The 16,862-nt window shown below is 48.7% G+C and overlaps 1 protein-coding gene across 5 annotated transcripts; it reads left to right on the plus strand.

Annotated features, from left to right (window-relative positions):
• Positions 1–220: 220 nt before the first annotated feature.
• IL13RA2 (interleukin 13 receptor subunit alpha 2) lies at positions 221–16,745 on the plus strand. Of its 5 annotated transcripts, XM_071442563.1 has the most exons (11): positions 229–674; positions 1,351–1,465; positions 2,349–2,487; positions 6,214–6,365; positions 8,415–8,568; positions 9,041–9,161; positions 12,019–12,203; positions 13,689–13,834; positions 14,633–14,777; positions 15,404–15,506; positions 16,400–16,745. In XM_071442563.1, the coding sequence occupies exons 2-11, from the start codon at positions 1,373–1,375 to the stop codon at positions 16,440–16,442; spliced, it is 1,281 nt and encodes a 426-aa protein (XP_071298664.1). In that variant the 5' UTR covers positions 229–674; positions 1,351–1,372; the 3' UTR covers positions 16,443–16,745. The 5 variants fall into 5 exon arrangements, with proteins under 5 accessions (XP_071298662.1, XP_071298665.1, XP_071298663.1 ...); XM_071442562.1 differs by lacking the exons at positions 15,404–15,506; positions 16,400–16,745 and having other exon boundaries at positions 225–674; positions 14,633–15,353; XM_071442561.1 differs by lacking the exons at positions 13,689–13,834; positions 14,633–14,777; positions 15,404–15,506; positions 16,400–16,745 and having other exon boundaries at positions 221–674; positions 12,019–13,667.
• Positions 16,746–16,862: the final 117 nt, after the last annotated feature.

The following is a 16,862-nucleotide window of genomic DNA, read 5'->3' on the forward strand; positions in this document are numbered from 1 at the left end:
GCCAGGCGTGGTGGCAGCGCCTGCTCCCTGCAGGGCTCTGCAGCCGGGGCAGGGAGGGATGCAGGGAATGGAAACGGGCAAGGCTGGACAAAGTCAGGGCTGAATGCTGGCCACAGCAGAGGGGCCAGGAGGGGATCATCCACTGTACTCCCTGCAGAGCCCCAGGAGCCAGGAGAGGCTGGCTTGGCTCCAGAGGCGGGGAGATGATGGGAATGCTCTGTGGAGGGTCACACTGGGGTGGTCCTGGGGACCCCGGGTGGAGCCACAGGGGTCAGGGCAATGCAGAGAGCCAGGGGCTGTGGCTGCCACCTGCTGGGGACAGCTGCGTGTCACCGGTCCAGCAGACTGCCTGCACTGATCCTGACATTTGGTTTTCATCTTCGTGATCACTTCAATGTTTCAAACATACCTTTGACCCACTTGAGCACATAAGAACAACAATTAGCACCAGCACCTCATAAAAGCCAGCAATGCTCCCTCTGATGCTTAGTAAAGCCTCTGACCGTGTGGCCAAAGCCATCACATTGCAATGCAACATCTGATCCCTGGGGAGCTCAGAGAGGAGTCTTTAAAAACCACAGAACTTCTGTGAAATGCAAAGCTTTGAGCCATGAAGCTGCTGAGGAGCCCCACACTCCAGAGATAGATGGGTTCCCATGCAATTAGAGGTCAAGGTAAGAGCACTCTGATGGTTTAAACTTCCTTCTGAAAGCATTTGTTTATTTTTATTTGCCTTCTGAAATCATATGAATATATTCAAATACTGGAAATGAAGAGAAGCTTTCTGTGCTAGCATGCACACACTGTCCTTGGATGCTGCTGCTGCTGCCTCTCCCAGCTCTGCAGGGCTGCTCTCCTTTGCCACTGCAGCCCCAGCCCTCTCTGAAACACAGACCCACTGCCTACAGGTTTGTACTGACACTGGTTATCCTGTATTTCATAGGTTAAAGAAGTAATTCCTCTGATTTCTTCTGCCTACACATTGTTGCTTCACAGTGAAACAGAAAAATTACTGCTATTGCTGTAATAATAATAGTTATGTAATAACTATATTTATGTGATGGATTTATGTGATATAATAGTTACAATTATGTGATGGACTGGGGGGATTTGCTATTAATTTAAATTGAACATTTGCTGTTAAAATTGTTGTGTATTTTTAGGTGCTGCTGTGTTTTGCCAGCTCGAATTTCTGGTTAATTTTAAACACGTACAGATACCCTGGCCAGCACAACCTATCTCCTCCTCTGGCTCTCCTGAGCCACTTCTCCCAATGATGGGGGCTTTGTGTTGGCTCCAGTGCTCAGATTTCTAAAGACCCCTCTGACCTGAAGTTCTGTTGTTCAGCAGAGCCCAAGTTTCCCATTGCTGCATGGTAGCTGTGGCTGCTGAGGAGGAAGCAGCTGTGCCAGAGCCTGACCTGGGATTTCACCTGCTTAAGCCAGGCTTGTGTGGGCAATATAAAGTGAGTTTGTTTTCTCAATACATCTCTGTGATGAGTTGCATGCTCACACTGAGGCTGCCAAGTTCTTACTTAAGTGGAGCTCAAGCAGTGGCATCAAGGTTCCAGGAAGATTGATTCTATATCTAAACCTATTTATATACCTAGATCTGTATCTATATCTAATCTATATCTCTCTCTCATCCTCCATCTCTATCTAATCAATACCTACACCTGTATCTATATGAAAAAAACTAAAACCCTGTCAGAACCCATGTGCTTTCTGGCACAGGGAAGCATGCTGAGCTGGGTGTCTGTAGGCAGTAATTTCTACCCACCTTTAGCATGAAATCTGAAGGAAAGAATAGCCCCCTCCCAGGAAACTCTGCTCCTTTCCCTCTCAGTCCCCATCTTCCCTCCAGCAGACTTGCACAAGAATAGAAATTTGTCCCCTTCAAATATTGCCATGACAACTAAGAAGAATTCTCCCAAGCATTCCTACCATTCCTACCAGGTCCTGAAACAGCAAAGGCAAAAGGTGGGGATGATTGCATAACACGTGTCTAGATAAGGCAAGGCTCAGGCATTCTATTTTCATTTTTGTTAAATGAGAGTATCACTGGTCCAAGGCACTTCCCGAGGCAGGGAGCTGAATCACTTTCCACAGAAGGCATGAGACAGAGGGCTGGTGATTGAAGTACTGACAGACTTCTGCAGAGTGTGCTTAGCTGGCCAGAAACTATTTCAAATGAAGCCACGTTTGGCCATCACCAAAAGTTGCAAAGAGAATTCCTCTGGGAAATAATTAATCAGCCTTGGTAAACAAGTAAAGCCACTCTTCTTGTCAGCCCTGCAGAGGGAATACAGGGCAATGCTGAAGCCTTTGACCTCTGCTGTGTCTCCACAGACCCTGAGAGCCTTTCAGGACTGCTCCTGTGCCCAGCCTGGGACCCTGAGCCTGATGGCTCCCTGGAGGCTGCCCCTGCTCGCCGTGTCTCTGCTGTGGGGCTGGCTGCTGGCCTCCTCCTCCTCCTCACCCAGCACAGGTAAAGGCCAGCAGGCTCTTGTGTCTCTGCTTGGGTTCATTGGGTCCTTTGGGGCTTTGTCCTTCAGCCAGAGCTGCTCTTCTCTGTGTGTGCATTGCTGTGTGAGTGCTGGTTCATAAACATGTAATCCATGGTGTAAATATGATGTGTGTTTAGTGGCTATTTTTCTGAGTGGATTTGAAAGGAGAAGAGACTGCCTTTGGTGTTTGATAGAGAGTTATCAAATATAAACACTGCTATAAATGCTCCTCAGCATGCTCCCAGACAGACAGACTGTGCTGGGTGTAAGAAGCACAAGGTTTATTTGTACTTGGACAGTAATGCCTCGAAGAGAACACTGCTCTGCAAGCTGCCATTCATGGCCATGGCACTTCAAGCACCCTTTCTTTGCTGCACTGCCCCTGCTGGCTCTTTTGGCATCTGGCATCTGCACCCAGAGAGATGCTGAGCAGGTCTGGCCCTCCCTGATGGCAGCAGTGCATGGTGCAGAGCTGAGAGGCTGCTGTCCTGTCCTGCCAGCACACACAGAAAGCTGCCACAACCCCTGCTGGAATAAATCAGGCTAGGCTCCATTTTCTTCATGTGGGAAAAGCCAAATCTTTATTCACATAACTTATTTTACACAGTTTTTACAGACTTTATGTGCAACATCTATTGGCTGGTACTTTTCTTACTACTCCATTTATTGGTCAGAAGGTGATTTGTGTGCACATGCTAAGGTTCAGGTGTTTACATTTTTCTTTTGTGGGTTCTCATGGAACAGATCTAATGTTTATGCAGATGGACTTATTTTTCACCCAAGAATAGGTTGTTATGTTAACAAACTATTCATACCAGGATTGTTTTCACACAGGAATTTGCAAAGTACTAGCTGCACTTGGAAGAAATGACAGCCCAGCTATCAATCCTGATTTGATGAGGCTTTTCTGTTATAGTTCTTTTACCTGTCTAGGACAACCCCCCTGGTGCCACTCTGAGCAAAGCCTGCTGCCTTTGACATGGGCTCCAGAAAACATGAGTGTCACCTCCACCTCTCTGAGCAGCACAGGGAAGGGCAGACATAGAGGGAGGACATTTGGGGAGCCCTGGCAGGCTGCTGCTTTTCCACTGGCAAAATAGGTGGGAAATTGTAAATTCCACCTGCATCTCAGAGGGCCTGGGGTGGACAGAGGTGGTGAGGGCAGCTGGGGACAGGCAGGCCTTTGTCACCTCTGAAACCCCCTCTAGGATCCCCTGATGGGGAGACCCCTAAAAAGTTCTGTGCCAGGATTGACAAACAAATGGGACTTTTGGTTTTTTCAGTCTTCAGGTTGTTGTTTATTTTCTCTCTTGTCAACAGTTCTGCATGCCATTCCAGACAGCACACAAAGAGAAAGGCACCAAAAAAGTCCCAAGACACACAGGTTCAAGGTCTTTTAAAACTATTTAGTCCAATTAACTCTTGGAATGTATTTTATTTCTACCTTTCTACCAATAATTATTTGTCTGATCACACATCTGCATTGGGGCTCTTTCTAACCAATCACCCCATGCCACCAACACTGCAGAAAATGGAGCAGATGAAGAGCAAGAAGGAGATCAGACAATGCCCCAAACCCTCCATCTTGTCTCCCATCTACCTCCATACTAAAACCCCAAAATGCAAAGTTTTTCACCCTGTGATAAACTACACCACTATCTATTTCACACTCTCCTAGATTCCAGTTCATCCCAAAGCCTTGGCAGCTTTCTCCATGGGTGAAGGTTAAAAGCAGTGTTCTCCTGGGGGTCAGGACACCTCAGGACAGGCAGAGGAACATTCCCTGTGCCCTGGGTTCCAGCAGTCACCAGAGCAGGGCTGCTGGTGGCAGTGAGGGCTGTGGCTGTCCCGGGGCCAGCTCAGCATTGCCTGACTCAGCAGCACAAACATGCTCAGGGGCAGAAGCTCTTAGTTTGGTTTTCTCCAAGAAACATCCAGGAGCAGCTCTCCTTCAAGACTGTGTGGTGAAATAGAGCATTTCCAGTCCTATGCTCTGTGTGAGTGATGGGGATGTGAGTGAGACTGGTAATGTGTTATTGTGAAAATGAGAAACTGCAGGAGGCAGTGCTGACATTTAAAAACAATAAAATCCCAGAATGCAAGCACCATCCCAAAGAGAAGCTTTTCTGTTCCCTCTGAAATCCAGTCAATTTTTTTTTGCAAGAATTGCTGTTTACAATTGCAATTGTTTTGAAAAAATACTTATGTTTTGCTCAAGATATAAATAAATTTCAGAGCATTCTCCTACCCAGACAAAAATTCCAGTTCTGACCAATCTAATCCTGTCTTGACAGCTTGTCATGACAAAGGCTAGCAGCTTTTTGCTTCTTTGTTTTTTTCCTTGTGAGGTTCAGCATTTATACACTCAGGAGGAGCCTCCCAAGCCCTTGGTCCAGTATCATCCTAAATGCATCTCCTACTTCACCATCTAATGTAGTAACAAATCTCCCATGGAGCTTCACATTCTGGGAACAGGGATTATCAAACTGCTGCCTGGAGTGTGTTTTATTTGGGAAAATTTCTGTAGAAGAAAAAATTCCTCCAGCAATATACCCTGCAAACTTTCCAGGGAACACATTAAAGCTGGATTTATGTCACCATCTTCCACTGAAAAATATCCTTATGGTCTGGTTTCACAATGGATTTATTAAAAGAATAAAAGAAAAAAAAATGGTGCAAATCCTGATGAAGATATGAAAAAGGTGTTAGAGAAGTGATCTGGAGGCCAGACTCAAAGGGAGAATGGTGGTAATTCTGGACTGGCTCTGCCAGGACATGGGCTCCAAATGCCTGTGAAATAAAGTATCATGCAATGAGTATGTAGAAACCAAATGGATAATCTCACCTCTAGATAGTGGAGACAAATTACCTTTGATGTTGACAAAAAATGGCTTTGTTTCAGCTAATAAAACTGAGCAGCCAAACAGTTTTTGTCATGTTAAAGGCAACTCTATATAGAGCTGGACCTTTAGGACACATCTTAGGATGGAATTCATCCTCACTTCCTTATTTATTGACACATACCAGCACCTTGAAATACCTTTATAAAAGCCAGATCAGCTGTGAAGGCACATTTTTGTATAGCTGATAGATGTCCAAAATAAGAATTATTCTAATTCTCTGCTTTTTACCTTTTTTCCCTGTTTTTTTTCCCCAATAATCTTTAATATACTTGAAAGAAATAGGTAAAGCAATATGGGTGATTTGTGTCTATGAAGGCAAAGGAATATAAATCCCCCTGACAGCACACTTTGATCTGCCATCCTGTGTGGGTGGATGTGCTGAACACAATGTTTGCAGAGATAAGTGTCCTGAAGGTTGGTAAATACCAGGGGTTGCAGGTAAGCAAATACAGCACATGAAAGGTCATCCCAGGACAGCAGTTTTGCCTAAAACATCTTGAAAAAGGGTGTGGAAAAGTGGCCTTCTGTGTGCCTTTTCAATGATCCTTGAGTGTTTTCTCTGAGCCCCAGCAAAAACTGGTTTGTGGTGGGCAGGGCAGAGCTCGTGTGTGTTTGTTGAACAGCCAGGGCTGCAGCCCTTCCCTCCACATCCAGCAGCTGCATTTCAACAATCCATAGCAAAGTATCACACTGACTCTTTCATGGCTGCTTTGGGTTTGTTCTCTCAACTTTGTCTCTCTGTTTCACCCTCTGCTTTGTTTTTAATTGCAGTTTAATTTTTTAAACTTTTTATTTAATTTGCAGTTGCTCCCCCCCAAGACCTGCGGATCACTGACCCCGGGCTCCTGGGCTCCCTGGATGTGGAGTGGAAGCCTCCTCCCCACGCCCAGACCTTCCAGGAGTGCACAGTAAAATACAAGCTTGAATATCACAGCACTGGGGATAGAGACTGGAAGGTAAGGCACAGCATGAATCAATCCTCCCAAACCAGGGTTGTTGTTCTGCCTTTACTTCTTGCACAGATTTATGTCTGCATTTCGAGCAGGAGTGGAAGCAAAGCTGTTCCAGTTTTCCATGAGAAACCAGACTGGTTCAGTGGTTTGAAATGGGAATGTGCTTTGAAGCAGCAGCCAGGGAAGGGGTTCTTTCTGTCACAGGGCTGGGTGTTTGCTGCCCAGAATAATAACATTCCTCATTGTAAAAGGGAAAAAAAATATTTACAGTTTTCTAAAGCATCTTTATGGGGCTTGAACTGAAACAAATGATCCTTAGGGATGTAGAGCGGTGAACAAATAAAAGTTAAATTTCATTAATTATCCTAAAGCTCTAAAATTCCCTATATCCAGAACTGTGTTTCTAATTGCCATTTACTTCTCTCTTTTAGATGTGGTTGACTCTAACTCAGCTCTTTGATAAAATTGTCAATCATCTCTCATTGATGTGTAGCAGGGCAGCAGCAGGCACAGCACAGGAAGGGTTGTTGGAATATATTTTGTGAGTGCTTAGAAGATGAAAGCTGCTGCAGGGTTGGGAAGGTAAATGGAATGAGGAGAGGAGAAAGCCAGCAGTGGGGGCTGTTTGGTTAGCACAAGGTACTGAGGAACACATGAAAGATATGCTGAGGATCTCCCTCAACAACCCAAAACACAGACTGAAATCCTGAAAGAAAAAGGGATTTTTTTGCACAATCCTAAAGCAGGAGAGCTGGAGGGCTTGCCAGCTCAAGAGACCAGGGAGAGAGAAGGAGCACTCAGTCAGGCTGGCAGTGCTGGACAGTCACTGCTTCCCCTGCCTGGGCCAGCAAAGCCAGGGCTGCCAGGCTGTGCTCAGCCCCTCAGAAATGGGGTTGGGCTCATCCCAGAGGAGTCTGCAGAGGGGACAATCCTGTTTCAGCTACGGATTGCAATTGCAAGGGCATGGAAAGGGGCTCCTGGACCTGATGCTGGTCACAATGCACCTCATGCTCCCAGCTGTGCAGCAGTGCAGAGCCCTCCAGGATGATTTTAACTGCAATTTAAAAGAAAACCATATGCAGTTTCAAAAAAAAACAATAAAAAGCAGAATTTCTGAAGCCATGAGTAATAAAAGTTTCTTATATGAGGCAGATGTACAGACTAGAGCAAAATCACCTCTGACACCTTGCCAGAATGTTGACCTCAGATAAGGTCACAAAGATAAGGTCACAAAGATAAGGTCACAAAGAACAGTCAGGCTGAAGAGAAACCATTGGACATCAGCAGAAGCAAACAGGACTGATCTCTCTTGGAAATACCTGGCTCACCAGAGCTCTCACACCTTGGGAGTGCTGAGGACACTGTGGGCTGTGCCACTGCTATTTCCACTGCAGCACACAGATGCATTTTATGGCACAGATGCATTTTGGGCACGTTACCTCTGTCCTACATGAGCTAACACAACACTTCATCTCATCATTTGTTGTAAACCCTGTCAACTTTGTTGTCCTTGCATAAAGTGAAGGGGAGTAAGTCTGAGGGGGAAAAAAAATGATAGAAAAACCTTCCAAGGGGGTGCTCAGAAAGTCCCACAAAGGCCAAGCCAGGTGGTGCACAGTGGTGGGTGAGGCTGGGCTGCACTGCCTGGCTGCTGGTTCACCCTTTCAGGGGCTGCTTGCACTTCTCACAGGAACCAGCCTTACCAGACTCATTGTTCTTTCTGGTTCTCATTATTTCACACCATAAAAAAATGCCTTTTATGTGGATTTGTGGTGGTATCCTCCTCAGGCTGTGCTCCTTGCTGCTGGGGTCCCATTAATCAGCCTGCTCTGCCTTGTCCTGGCTGGGTCCTGTGGGGTGAGGGGACTCACAGCCAGCAAGGCTGGGCACAGCCTTGAATTAATGCTGGAGGAGCCCTGGGCAAGGGAGGCAGGACAGAAATATAAAGAGATAATAAAGCACACAAATGTTCAGGAGGAAGAGCAAGGGTACCTAATTCTGCAGCCCACTTAGTGACAGAAGAGGTGCTTAAAAAGTCTGTCTTTCAACCAGGTTATTTTTACTAGGAAGCTAAAACTCAGAGTTGGATTTGACCTCAGCAGGACTGCTGAAGTGAGGCTGCAGACACTGCTCAAAGGAAGGTGTACAGGTGACGTGGAGGTGCAGAGTGACTGGATTTATGCAACCTTTCAGATCCCACCACAAGGTCAGGAGCAGCCTGCGCTACCTGCTGCACTTTGGTGCTTTGCATGAGCCTGTTGCATGAGCCAGTGCTGGCTGGAGGGTTCCTGGATGGATAAGTTATTGCAGGGCTTCCTGCTGTTTAAGGCACGAGAGCAGCTCTGCAGCCAAAGGCTGTGCTTGTGGTTACTGGGTTCCTGGAGCTTGTTTCCCTCTGCCCATGCCCCAGCTCTGCTCAGCTGCCCTGCAAGAGCTCCACTGCTAAGGGAAAAGGTCAGTTTAGCATCTTTCTGCTCTAAGGTGGACTGGCTTTTATGAGAAACAGAGCACTTGGCAGTAAAACTAATAATTCTGACTGGCTGCTTTTCTTTTTTCCTTTCTTTTCATTTTTTATCTTTCAATTGCAGCACACAGTTGTTCAAAGGCACAAAACTGTGGTTTTGCTGCATCTGACTGGTACACTGCTAAATAGTGGTTATTTCCTTCTCATTTGACAGGAAAACTTGAATCAGAGGTCCAGAAATTCAAGTGCATCTATCATGACTGGGAATACCTGAAGTGCACCTGGCAGCCAGGTCTCCTCACACCTCATGGTGTACATTATGGGCTGTATTATTGGTATGTAACAGCAAAATAGGAAAACAGCCAGGCAGCAATCAAGTGAACCACTCAAAGTACAAAAATGCCACAGGAAATATGTTTTTATAGCTGGCAGTGCTATTGCCCAGTTCACCCAGAATGAGCCAAAATAATGTCTCAAGCAACACACAGCTTCTGGCAAGAAACCACCAAATCCTTTCTTACTTTCTTAAAATCAGGCCCATGCTGATCTTTGCCAGGAAAGGCCTTCTCACTTCCTCCTTTCCTTTTATTCATCCCCAGGAGGTGTTTTCTGCATGTTGTTCACCATAAAGACATGTGTTTTCTCTTTGCTAAACACACCTGGGTAGTTCTGGCTGCACATTTCCCATGATCACATGTCTCTGTTTCTCTGCAAGCCTCTCAGGAGCCCTGGGCCAGTCCCGACTCGGCAGACACCGGGAAGGGCAGCCCCGGCACGGCCGAGAGCGGGGAGACACTGTCTGTGTGTGCCCTGAGGGTACTGAGGGCACCTGGGCTGGCAGGGAGACACTGTCTGTGTGTGCCCTGAGGGTGCTGAGGGCACCTGGGCTGGCAGGGAGACACTGTGTGTGTGTGCCCCGAGGGTGCTGAGGGCACCTGGGCTGACAGCAGGGAGACACCCTCTGTGTGTGCCCCGAGGGTGCTGAGGGCACCTGGGCTGGGGGGAGACACTCTCTGTGCCCTGAGGGTACTGAGGGCACCTGGGCTGGGGGGAGACACTGTCTGTGTGTGCCCCGAGGGTACTGAGGGCACCTGGGCTGGCAGGGAGACACTGTCTGTGTGTGCCCCGAGGGTGCTGAGGGCACCTGGGCTGGGGGGAGACACTCTCTGTGCCCCGAGGGTGCTGAGGGCACCTGGGCTGGCAGGCAGACACTCTCTGTGTGTGCCCCGAGGGTGCTGAGGGCACCTGGGCTGGGGGCAGACACTCTCTGTGTGTGCCCCGAGGGTGCTGAGGGCACCTGGGCTGGGCCCCTGTGCAGCACAAGAGACACCAGAGACATCGGTAGAAGAGAAAGGGCCGACTCTTAGCAGGGGTTAATCCAAGGTTTTATTAGGATCCCAAAGGAGCTCCTGCACCTCAGGGCCTCCTGCCGAGAGCCCCGGGAGATGTGCCAAGGTCACATTTAAAGGGAGGTGGAAACCAAAAGTAGAGAACATTTTACCAACCAATGAGTGACCTCAGGGATGGGTACTGGGGGATGGACATTTAGGACAGTGTATGGGGCAAGGCTTGGGGGGCTGACCCCTGGCCTCTGGCTCATCACTCGACGACCTGGACCAAAACTTCTGGATGGAGGGGATGGGATCTGAGTGATTGACAGAGAGCCAGGGTGGGGGTTTGGGGATGATCTCATCCCGGGAGAGGGATAACACAGGTAAAAGGAGGGGAGTACAGTCTGGGATAAACCATTTGGGAAAAATATGGGAATACAAAACAAAACTACTTCAAAGTATTACAAAATATAAAAATGCACTACAACAATCACAGTGCATATATCTCAATTGGACAGGATTTAGGACAAGGCTACCAAGTTCAGTGAACCCTAGACACAGAGTGGAGCTTCTCAGCAACTCAGAGTTTTAGTGTTCAAATATATTTTCATAGCCTCAGCACATCCCATACAAGCAAACATGCTGCCACAAGGCAATAATAATACATAATTCTCAACTGTTTCTTTTAAACTGGTGCCTAAATTCTGTTTTGCAGGAAAAACATAGCTAGAATGAGTGGCTTGGGACAAAGTAAATACTGTATTTGTGCTTCAGCTCCTATGATATTATGGAAAGGATGACTTAGGCTGGGTTTTGTGCCACTGAGCTATGTCAACAAAAGCATAGCTGCATTTTAAAGAGGTTCCATGGAGTTCTTGGAAATATTCTTCAAAGGAGAAGCACCAATTCAAAACCCTTTTGCTAACTGCAAAGATCTGCTTGAAGGAAACCATGGAAGTGCATGATTCATGCCTTAAAGGAAAACAAACACTAAAAAAACCCAACCTTGAGTCAATTGCCTTCAATAAAACCAGGCATTTGGATCTGGGTCCCATTTTATCACAAGATTGGGTGGACACCACGGCATCCTTTGATCCCTGTGAGCAAATTTTTATTGTACTAGAACATGAAGTTTTTCCCCCAAAGATAATGTGCTGTGCAAGGAGACTTTCATTAGGTCTGGAGTACAGGGGCCAAATTCAGCCCTGTTGTGAGGGCACAAAGCAGCAGGAATCTTGAAAGGCAGTATGAGACACCAGTCAGTATTTCCAGGATGCAACAGCAGCTCAGCTTTGGGGAGTGGCTCTCAAAGGCAGAAGGGAGCTGTTGTGGCTGCACATCAAGTAACAAACAGCAAACCCTGAGTTTCCATGTGCCCATGGAGAGTCATGGGGACCACCTGCAGTCAGCCAGAGCAGCTGAGCAGCACTCAGTTCATCTATGGCACACATCTCCTGCCTAAAACCACTTCAGTTTGGGAGGAGACCTTTCTGCAACTCCAGGGTCTGTGGCTGATGGTGCAGGAAGCGCCCTAGAGGAGCAGGACTGTCTCCATAAGTAGAGGCCAGATCCTTCCCCAGCTCCAGTCACACAGTGGCACCTCTTGTGCTCCAGGAATGGGCTTGGGGAGAACCTGGTACAGCCTAAAAACCAACCTGAGAAGCTGTCTGTGCATGTTAATTTGGGTTTTCTCTCTTCTCCACACTTTTGCCATAGCAGGAGTGCAGGTGACTGACCCACAGCACTGTGCTTAGGACAAAGGCTGGGATATGGGCAGAACTTGAGGCTTAGGTCCAATCTTGTAAAAACAATCTTACTAAGCAGTAATTTGCTTTGGTTCTTCTTGCTGTTTCTCTGCCAGGTACGAGGGGCTGGAGCAGGCGGTGCAGTGTGCTCAGTACATCCAGGAGCAGGGGCTGAACCTGGGCTGTGTGCTGCACAACCTCAGCCAGGCAGAGTACCGCGATCTCCACATCTGCGTCAATGGCTCGGCAGCAGGCGCCCAGCTCCGGCCGCTGTACAGCACCCTGCGCCTGCACAACCTCGGTAAGGGTGCCAGGGGAGCAGCAGGGGACCCTGCTGGCCACCGCACAGCCCAGGCCACTGCCTGCATTAGGGGTCTCCATTCAAGGTGTGCTTTTGGAGCTGCGTGGTTGGAACGTGTGCATTTCCCCAAGGGAAGGGGCTGTGGCATGTGCCCAGCAGGATTTCAGTTTCCAGGAGGGTTTGCAGGGAAGCAACACCCCCCAGCACAGCCCTGGAGGACAGTGGGTGCCTCCAAGTGCTGCATGTGGACCGCTCAGGACACAAATGGCCTGCTGGGCATGTGGCAGAGCAGCTATGGGGTGTTTGCTTCTAGCAGCACAGTCACAGAGACATCTTCATTTACTCCTGCTGGGATTGAAACCACTGCTGCGCTCCTTGCAAACACAGGAGAGCTCTTTGGGCTCTGCTGCTCAAACCAAGCTAAGGTCTGGGGTGAGCTGAGTGCCAGATGTGATGGGGTCTGTCAGAGATGGATTTCAAACCCATGACAGACACGGAAAGGGAGCAGAGCACAGCATGATGCACAAACATTACATGTACTCCGTGTTTATTACGGTGTATATTTATTAAACCATGCTGGTGCATTTGCCTACATGCCAGAAGGACAAATAGCCAATCATCCAGCTGAGCCGCTGGGCTAAGGAGCAGGATTTCTGAATTCAATTAGTGCTGCCATGTGCTTCGCGTGTGGCTCTGGGTATGGGACAGGGATCAGAGCCTTTTCTGGGATGCAGAGCGGGCAGGAAATGTGCCGGGCAGGGAATGTGCCGGGCAGGGAATGTGCCGGGCACGGCGCTCACACCCCGCGCTTCCAAACCCCTGCCCTGCAGCCCAGAGCAGGGACCCCGGCCAGGCTGTGTGGCAAGTTAAAATAATCAACACACCCTCAGACTCGGTGACACCCTGCTCCTCCAGCGTGGTGGCTGAGAGCCAGGAGCGCCCAGAAATCCATCAGCGGGGACAGGGACAGAGGCAGGCGGGGATCAACTGCAGCCTTTCGGCCAGGAGCTGTCCCAGCACCTCTGGCTCTCTCTCTCTCCCCTCAGCACAGCCCTCGGCCTCGGAGCAGCTGGAGCTGTTGGTGTCCGCAGCCAGGAGCTGTCCCAGCAGCCCTGACCCTCTCTCTGTCTCTCTCTTCCCCGGAGCAGCTGGAGCTGTCCCAGCACCCCTGACCCTCTCTCTGTCTCTCTCCCCCCAGCACAGCCCGGAGCAGCTGGAGCTGTCCCAGCAGCCCTGACCCTCCCTCTGTCTCTCTCTTCCCCGGAGCAGCTGGAGCTGTCCCAGCAGCCCTGACCCTCCCTCTGTCTCTCTCTTCCCCGGAGCAGCTGGAGCTGTCCCAGCAGCCCTGACCCTCCCTCTGTCTCTCTCTTCCCCGGAGCAGCTGGAGCTGTCCCAGCAGCCCTGACCCTCCCTCTGTCTCTCTCTTCCCCGGAGCAGCTGGAGCTGTCCCAGCAGCCCTGACCCTCTCTCCGTCTGTCCCCCCAGCACAGCCCTCGGCCCCGGAGCAGCTGCAGCTGTCGGTGTCCGCAGCCCAGGAGCTGAGGGCCGCCTGGAGCCCGCCGGGAGGGCGGGTGCCGCCGCACTGCCTGGAGTACGAGGTGCAGGTGGCCGAAGATGCGGCAGCCTGGGCGGTAGGGACAGCAGCGGGGTGTCCCAGGGACGGGAGGGGGTCGGGGAGCCCGGCCGAGCCGGCAGTGGGGGCACAGGCTGCGGCAGGGTGTGGGTTCCCCCGGCGGGGATCGCTGCTGCACCGCACACGCTCCTCCTTAACCCCCTGACCTGCAGCTGCAGCTCTGCTGGAGCAGGAACGGAGCCCAGCAGGAGGCTCCAAGAGAGCGTTTCCTCCCGCCTGCTATCTCAGAAATCTGCCATCGAGGAAATTTGGAGGTCGCTGTGGTTTGTTTCCCCAAATAGGGTGACATAACCTGGACCTGTGAAACTATAATTCTAATCTCTCAAAAGGAGTGGCCCGGGACAGAATATATATTTTATGCATGGTGCTTTTTCCTTGTATGTTATCTAGGTTCAGTTTGGAGGCAAAACCAAAAAGGGCTAATTAATCATAGGGAACATCTCTTTTTTAATTGCTGTATTCCACTCATGAGTCTACTTGGGTAAGAAAATGGAATCTTCTTGGGTAAGAAAGAAAGATTCCAAATTTCCAAAAGAAAGATTCCATAAATTCACAGGCATAAATGACAACATACATGATGACACCTCCAGAAAGTATTTTCAGTGGATTTGTCTTCATAATCATGTTATTTGCATTAGCTTGTACAAAACTATTGTGAAATCATTTAAAACTGCCAAAAGATAATCCAAAGGTTTTACAGAGCCTGGACAATGTGCAGGAACATCAGGCCACACACCAGACAGATCCTGCTGGTGGCACGTAATTCCTTGATTTTTTTTTCTGTTTTGTTTCTCAGTTTGTTTCAACCCAAATGGAAACTGCTGTAACAATTTCCAGAGCAAACCAAAGCCACGTTTCATGTGTTCGTGTCAGGGGGAGAACAAACATTTTCTGTGCAGACCAAGGCTTCTGGAGTGAATGGACACAGGATTGTTTCTCTGGTATGGAACTCCAAATAAATTGTGTTTCTTTTACATGGTTTATAAAACCTGCTTGGGTGCAGGTGTTGCCCTGGGGATGTGCTGGTGTCCAGCCCTGCAGGTGGGCTGCTGGCTTAGTTCCACCTTCAGCCTGCTCCAGCACAGCCACTCCTGCAGCTTTGCCTCTCCAGTGCACTTAGCAGGGGAGCCCCAATATTAAATAAATATCAATGCTTCTGCAGCAGCACCTTTCCCTGCTGCATGGGGACAGCTGGCATGGAGGAGTGGCTGCTGAGCGAGAGAGGGCACAGGGTACTTGCAGTACCTGCACAGGGCATCCTCCTGGCCATCCTGCACCACAAATCAGCTCCTGTAAACCCTGCAGGCTCTCTTGGGCTGTCCTGGTGTGCACTGGCTCTGCTGCAAGCTGCAGAAGGCAGGGGAGAGGCACTTAGCAGTGACTGCATCAATGTGCCAGAGATACAACACCCTGAAGGAGGATGTGAGCCCAGCCAGTAACACACCTGTAACAAACAAACAAATAAATAAATAAAAACATGTAGGGTAACATGGACAAGCCCAAGCTTTGTAGGAGGTAATGTAATCCATTCTAACATCTTCTTATTTCCTGCCATTTATCTTTGCAGTGCCCAGAAAAGAGGACAAGCAGCTATTTATTCTCATTCCAGTAATCCTGAGTTTGTCAATTAGCCTTATAATATTTATGTTGATTGGCCAGTGCAAGAAAAGGTAAGCACCAAGGATGCCTGTCCAAGCAATGTGCTTTTTTGTCAGTGTCTGTAACTATTTGGAAGTACAGCTGTAACTGAAATATCACATTAAATGTCTAAGGGCCAAACATTAATAGATGCTCTAAGACTGGACAGCAAACAAGAGTTCATTTTCAGTAAACAACCCTCCTGAGTATGTCTGTTTCTGATATGAAATGCCCCTACAGCAACCCATAAACTCACTGCAGAGACTCAAATACTGCCCATAAGAGCTCAGACTGCTTCTGTTAAATGCAGCAGTTGCTTGCATGCACAGCAGCATAAATAAAGCTATTATCATGCCCCAAACCACTCAAGAGCAGAGATTTGTCCTAGCTGTGTTATAGCAGTGCCATTTTAATGGGCTAAATCCTCATTCTTTTGGCACTCTCATCCCAGCTGTTTACATTCATGTCAGTGATGGCATGAGGGGAAAGCAGATGAGTGGATGAATTTGTCTGGTTTTACTCATGATAATTTCTTCAGGTCTGAGAGAACTAATGCCCCAGTACTGATAACTGTTTTCTTTTTCTGATGGCTATGTAGCATAAGCAAGCAGGAAGCTTTTCTAATAAGCCTTTTAAGACATTACTCATGAGGGAGAAGTGGCTCTAGAAAGACCCTTCTGTGTCCCCAGAGATGAACTGACACCTATTTACAGTCCCAAACTCACCCCCCTTCATCTTTGCTGTGCATCTGCCTTCCAAAGGTTTTGGTTTGTGAAATTTGAACAAGCTGCAGATGCTAGTGAGAAATCTGTGGAAAGCAAATGCTTCCTGCATTGCCACTGGGATGTGTCAATGTCTGACAGGGATGCTAGAGCATGTCCTCAGCTCTCTCAGTGTTGGGAATAACAGCCTGTGTCCCTTTCAGATCCCCAGCAGGAAAGCCATTGCACACATCTCTGGGATTCTAACTGCCTGTGCCTGCTGCACTGCTCGTGTTTGGTGGGCTGCTCATGGAACCATCCTAAAGACAGCCCAGGAGCCCTGAGCTTTCTGCAGCCCACGTGGGTCTTCCCTGCCTGCTGCCACTTGTGGAGGCAGCTGTTGCAATCCCAGTCCTTAACAGGCCCAGGAAAACTGGAGGGGCTTGAACTGACTGCAGGAAAACTGGAAGAGACCTAACCTGCCTCTGAAGCAAGGTGTTTCTGATAACAGGACAAGGGAGAAAAAGAGGCAGTGGAAACTGCCATGAATAAAGATAACATGTTCTTCTGTGGGCTTGTTTGGGTTTTTTCTTTTGTGAGGACTCCAGCAATCTGTCAGCAGGACACACACACTGCAGGGCAGCTCCTCACACACAATGCACCAGCCCCTGTGCCCACCTTGCTCTC

The sequence above is a fragment of the Agelaius tricolor genome, unplaced genomic scaffold (assembly GCF_023055355.1).
Source record: "Agelaius tricolor isolate 1412-34295 unplaced genomic scaffold, bAgeTri1.0.p SCAF_17, whole genome shotgun sequence".
NCBI classification, from domain to species: Eukaryota; Metazoa; Chordata; class Aves; order Passeriformes; family Icteridae; genus Agelaius; species Agelaius tricolor.

Bases quoted from the DNA above. Each gene is read 5' to 3' on its own strand.
- IL13RA2 (XM_071442561.1), top strand. From the start codon at position 1,373: ATGGTAGCTGTGGCTGCTGAGGAGGAAGCAGCTGTGCCAGAGCCTGAC. The intron at 6,366-8,414 runs GTAAGGCACAGC...TCTTTCAACCAG, and splicing joins CTGGGGATAGAGACTGGAAG to GTTATTTTTACTAGGAAGCT. The intron at 9,162-12,018 runs GTATGTAACAGC...TTTCTCTGCCAG, and splicing joins CATTATGGGCTGTATTATTG to GTACGAGGGGCTGGAGCAGG.